The sequence below is a fragment of the Condylura cristata genome, unplaced genomic scaffold (assembly GCF_000260355.1).
Source record: "Condylura cristata isolate star-nosed mole 26May11 unplaced genomic scaffold, ConCri1.0 scaffold00009, whole genome shotgun sequence".
In the NCBI taxonomy this organism is placed as follows: domain Eukaryota; kingdom Metazoa; phylum Chordata; class Mammalia; order Eulipotyphla; family Talpidae; genus Condylura; species Condylura cristata.
Window position 1 is genome coordinate 18,877,563 of NW_004567110.1, and position 6,276 is coordinate 18,883,838.

The 6,276-nt window shown below is 33.2% G+C and overlaps 1 protein-coding gene across 1 annotated transcript in view; it reads left to right on the plus strand.

Moving 5' to 3' along the window:
* The window catches only part of CSMD3 (CUB and Sushi multiple domains 3), a 764,662-nt gene that overhangs the window by 651,870 nt on the left and 106,516 nt on the right, over nucleotides 1-6,276 (plus strand). Inside the window, exons 36-37 of the mRNA XM_004679632.2 lie at nucleotides 1,379-1,503; nucleotides 4,457-4,553. Coding sequence (XP_004679689.1) covers nucleotides 1,379-1,503; nucleotides 4,457-4,553 — 222 coding nt within the window. The remainder of the gene's footprint in view (nucleotides 1-1,378; nucleotides 1,504-4,456; nucleotides 4,554-6,276) is intronic.

Sequence of the window (6,276 nt, forward strand, 5' to 3'; positions counted from 1 at the left end):
TATATATAATTCTGTTTCACTGAACTGGAGGAAACACCCAGGATCACAGTGCTATTAGTACCTAAATAACAATAGTTATAGCAAATGAAAGTGCAATTTGCTGACTTCTAAACAATGTGCTACCTTCCTTATATATATTATCCTATCACTATTTTTTTTTTTACAAAATCTCATTGGAAATCATTTCATTAACATTTCACAGATAATTTATATGAGTTTAAGAGTTTAAGGAATATGTCCACTACCACACAGTAGATTAAGTCATGCCTAGAGCCAAGCTGATACTACTAGTAGTGTGAACATTTTATTTTCAAATTAGTATCTTTTCTTTTGTTTTTGTATTTATTTTTTTAAGATTTATTTATTTATGCATGCAGAACTGGGTTACAGGCCAAAGGTGCAGGGGCAGTGAGAAGATTCACCAGAGACAGAGTAGGGAGCAGAACAGGCTGACCGATAAAGTATACTGCTGAGGGGAGCAGTGGGCTGATTAGGAGAGGTCTGCCGCGCCACCTGGTTGGGAATCAAACTCCACTCATGTTGAAGTGGCTGTGGCTAGCTTCATAGTGCTGCGCTCCAACCCACTGTGCCACCGGGAAGATCCTCAAATTAGTATCTTTTCAAAGTCTTAGAAACCTTTCTTGACTTCTGATTACATCCATGTACTTTCATATAGTATTTGTACTAGAAATAACCAAACTAGTGCTACACTGAGTATCTTTCTTCCACTGAATAACATAGACTCTAAAATCAGATTACCAAGAATTCAGATCCCAACTCATTTCCTAAGAGCTATGTGATATTGGGCAAGTCATCTCTTACTGATACCACTGCCTCCAATGTATAATAGGGAGAATACATATACTATGTCATTGTATTGTTAGGGGACTTTAATGAGTTAAAATATGTAAAGTACTTATAAAGCTATCTTAAATATATCATACTCTGTATGTGTTAGGATCATAATATAATTGTTATCATCATAGTCATTAATTCTTCAAAGGGTGCTTGGTGGGAAAAATAATAAGTAATGTAAAATAAATCTCAAAAAAATATCTGTATTTTCCATTTTGCATGCAAATGTCCTAATGAACTTTTTAGTCAAATAATTCAAAGGCTATCCTATCTTGTATTAATGTGATATGATTTCCTATGTGGTATACCATTATAAGTTCATCCACTAGTGCAGTATAATTATTTTTTGAGTTTTTATTTATAGGAAGATAACTTCCATTGTTCTTAAGAGTTTTTAAAAAATAGTATTATTTGGTCTTGTTTGCAAGAGTAATATATTTATAGGCTATAAACTCTGGCTTTCCCCTTATTTTAATCCTCTGTATTAAAATGAACTAACTCTTTGTCTTGAATTGCTTTTTAGTACCCTGTGGTGGAATTTTAACTAAGCGCAAAGGGACTATTTTGTCTCCTGGATACCCTGAGCCTTATGACAACAATCTGAATTGTGTATGGAAAATCACAGTGCCAGAGGGAGCTGGCATTCAAGTAAGAATATTTAATTTTTTCTTCTTTTCATTGTATGTTTGAAATTAATATTTTCAGAGATGACAGACTGCATATTATTTCTAAAATTTTAGCCAGTGCTTTTGACTGACATTATTGAATTTTATAGAAAGTAGTTATTATTAAGTTTTTAACCTGTAAGTAATAAAAAAGTCAATTCAAGATGGTATAATTAGTAGCAAAAAATGTGGTGTTCCATACAGCATGGGATATTAGAATAAAATGAATCAAAAGGCTGAAATGGAAAAAATGCACAAAAATATGTAAAAATAAATTATTAAATATTTAAAAAAAATGAACCAAAAGGGAGTTCATTTCACAGGTTCACTTGTGTCATTCCTAATAAAAATTATTTCCCCTTTTCTGCTCTGCCATCTTTAGTATGTTGACTTAATTTTTAGGCTTCCTCTCTCATGGTATTGAGGTAGATGCAAAAACTCTAGGTATCACAGCCTTACATAAAGTGGCCAATAACTAAAACACAGTGTCTCCATCTTATGTATCTTTGCAATAATTAAGAGAACTTTTCTAAGAAACCTTCTAAAAACAGTCTCTCTTCTACTAAGTTAAATTGGAATTATATCAATTGCTAAGTCATACATTGCACAATAACAAAAGATTTACTGCAACTCAACTCCAACAAATTAATTATGAAATACTTGGATCAGGCAAGGAGCTCAACTTCCTCTAATGTATGCAACTCTCAGGTAGCCATTCCCCTAGCAATCACTGAAGACCTGTATGGCACTAAACCTATTGAATCGCATACTGTGCATATTGTGTCAGGAACAGAAACCGGCAAATTTCTTCTATACTTTTAAAACACGTGTTTCCTTCTTAGCTTTCATGTCATCAGTATTCTCTGAGCTTTAAATATTTTATTTTCTACATTTGTGGTTCCTGTTTTACATCTAGAAAAAATAATTTCCTTTCCTCTTCAAATTACCAAATATGTTGTTTGTGAAATTCTATGGTATTTATTCATTTCACCTTATATCCGTCTCTCTATAGCTTGTCAATTTCCATGGCTTCAGCTACCATTATATGCTGATAATATCCAGGATCTAAATTATATTAGACAATCAGAAAACATTATTTTAAATAAAGGATTAAATGGATAATACATAACCTAATCCTCTCAGCTGCATGCCATTTTCCAACTACCCACTGGACATTTTCATCTATGTTTTGCTGGCATCTCACATTCAACCTGTTCAAAACTGACATCATGGTTTTTATCTGAAAACCAGGTTCCTCTTAAGTGTTCTGCCTCAGAATAAGTCCCTTGTTGTATTAGCCAGAAATCTGAACAATTTGTCTCTCTCTTACTCTGCACAGTGAATTATATAGCAGGTCTGTCTTTCACACATTTCTGAAATCAATCTATTATTTCTTTTCAGCCACATATTTACCACTCAGGATTAGGTGATCGTATACACACTAGCTCTAATGTCTGTTTTATTTATCCCATAAACTGTTCTCTAACTTTGTTCTGTTATTTCTAACTTTGCATGTCTATTTCCTCTTATGCAAATACCCTCCACTGTGGTTAAATTGAATTACTGACGGTTCCCTAAATCCACCTCATGGCATCTCCCCTAACATTTTTACTAACACAATAATTTCTCTTAATGGAAAACCTCTCAGTATCTTTAGTTTATCTCAAATGGAATGTCCTGCATGAACTCTTACATTTTTTTTAAAAAACTGATATATATTTTTTTCTTTCTCTGAATTCAAGGGAAGGGAAATTCAGGTATGAAGAAAATTGATCATTGTTTGAGGAGGTGATGGTTATATTACCGTCATGCAGCTTTAATTTTTATCTCCTTCCTGTCCTGAAACAGTGCCACTGGCCTCCTGCCTGTCACACAGGGAGGGTATCTGTTGCCATGTGGCACTCACACTGGAAAAAAGGCATTGGCATTCACTTGAATGGAAGATTCATGATGGGCTATTGTGTGGATAAGAAATTTTTAATGAATTCATTTGTTATAATTATATAGTGACAAGTATAGTACTTACATTATAATAGACTTCAATGACAAACTTTATTTATTTATATAGTGTTATCCCTTTTCATCTTCTAAAACTGTAAAATAATTAATAAAGAGAAAAATGGATAATATCTACAGTGTGAGGGTCCCGTGGGTTCTTGCAAAAACTCAAGCTGGGCCCATTGAAGTGCAACAAAGTAACACACATGCCTCTTTCTTTAAATAAAATGTCATAGACAGAAGTGAATTATACTCTGGTGTTTCCTTTAGCAGTTTTGGGGGACTTCATAGTGATTTAGTTTTCATAACTGTAATCAAAAAGATATTCACTAAAATATAGACCCATAGTATCATTTTTGGTGAACTATACTGAGATTTATTATGTTTGTTAATAACATTTTTTCCCAATAAAAGGAAAACAGGAAACTAAGCAAATGTTATGCAAACAAAGGAAAAATAAGAATGGACCTGGGAATATATCTAGTTGAAAAGAGTGTATGTATATGGTTCTGAATGTTGTACATCATGAATCTGGCTGTATCCTAATAACAAAAATAACTGAGAAGACTCAGTGACAAGAACTTAACATTACAAAATATACAAGTGAACTACTTATTTAGAGCATGCATTGGAATTCCTGGCACTGAGACATTAGATTAACCCAGAGATTTTGATCTCTGGGTTAATACACTGAGATGGTTTTAGAAGAATGAAAAAAGGATTTTTAATATTTTACACTGCTAGGTGCCCCATAAAACTTTTCTTATGGAAGTGAATTTATATAGCCCAGGGCCAGAATGACAAAGATCAATTCTGTTATTCCTTAAGAACTACAGTGGTATAGTCCAGGCTTCTAACTCTTCTCTGAAAGGATAAATTGACTGTATTTTTTGTTTTAAAAGAAATATGTGTTTGTACCTCTAATTATTATTTCATAGGTGCAAGTTGTCAGCTTTGCTACAGAACACAACTGGGACTCACTGGACTTTTATGATGGGGGAGACAACAATGCTCCAAGACTAGGAAGTTATTCAGGTAACAGAGATCTAAGTTTAATTAAAATACAGTTATAATTAGGAATATAAAATTATCTCTCTTTTACAAAGGTTTATTCTTTTATGTATTTATGTATACAAGAACTGGGGTGTAGGCCAGAGGTGTGGAGGGTGAGAGTATTCTCCAAAGACAGAGTGGGGGGCAGAACAGGCTTATATATTGAAATACACTGCTGAGGAGAGCAGCAGGCGAGACAGGAGAGGTCTGCTGTGCCATGTGGGTCACCTCTCTAGCTTGGGGTCAAACTTCTGCTGCATTGGCTAGCAATAGCTTGATAGAACTAAAGTTTTAAACCCTGAGTCACCAGGAGACTCCAAACTTCTCTCTTCCTCTATCAAGATCTGCATGCAACTCTGACTTAGTGGTTTTAATTTCCTTTTTTAAGCTATGCATAATGAGCTAAATTACAAGGTGAAAACTTTGAAAGCCTTTCAAGGTAATGAAATTGCACTTAAAATTGAAATTGCACTTAAAATCTTGCTATCTTCTTTACTATATTTGTGAAATTATTTGTTGATGTGCTTATGTTAATGGTAATATTTTAGGCTGAACTGTGATTCAGGAATAGTATGCATTCCTCTTTCCTTAAAAAAAAAAATCAACAATAGAAGTTAAAAGTGCATGCTAATTATGGTTATCCACTCAATGCAGTGTTATGCAACCGTTAAAATATAGAGAATGTATAACAACATGATAAATGCTGCAAGGTCCTGTTGAGGGAAAATAAGTAGAATATGAAATTATTTCTAAGAAACAAATTATATGTATGTGCAAGCCCAAAAGGAAACAAAATAAATGAGAATAAGTGATTAAAGGATATCTTCTTTCAGATTCTTTAAGGTTTTCAAAGATGAGTTATACAATATTAACAGTTACTTTCAGCATATAAAAGGTGAAATCAATTTTTACTTTAATTTCAACTACTACATATATTTTAATTACAAATATTAACCTAGCTTCTAATTTACATTAGAAGCTAAATTACATTCTAATTTTCAGAAATACTGAAAACTTTTGAATGGTATAAGTGTTTAATAGATTTTAAAATGGAATATGATAAACATATTTTTAGTATCATCACTGAGGAAAGAAGAGAAGAAATATCTAGAGTAGGAATGATTTGTTGTATACTTAAAATATAGTTTAGATATAGACTTTAGAAAAGATTTTTGGGGAAAAAACTCATACAATTTTTAATATAATTTTACTTATAATGAGGGCCCCTTATAGTACTTTCTTATTAGTAAGTGCAACAAAGATGGCAATGGTGCTAAATAGTAGCTATTGTTTACAGAGTGCCAGCTAGGTGTGAGATGTTAGGCACATTCTCATGTAAAGTTTCAAGCAGTTCTCACAGATGATTGGAGCACAGAGAGGTCGAGATACCCAAATTAGTACATCTTATGCTATGTAAAATGAGACTGAGAGCAGCTGGTTAGACTCAGAGCCACAGTTCTCATGAGATCCTTCAAGGAATTGAAGTCAGGTTGAATGACCAATGAGTTTCTGTTTGCCTATGCCCTCTCTGTCGGTTTATTCAGTTTGGCTCCTAGAGACTGAGAGCAAGTTTACACAGAACGATACAAAATAGCCATTCTGTGTTCTGTGATGAATTGACCTGGTTCCTTTGATAGTGGATCAATAGTTAAGTTTCACAGTGCTGTGCCAAGTTTAAAGTAAATAATTACTTAAAAAAAAAAAA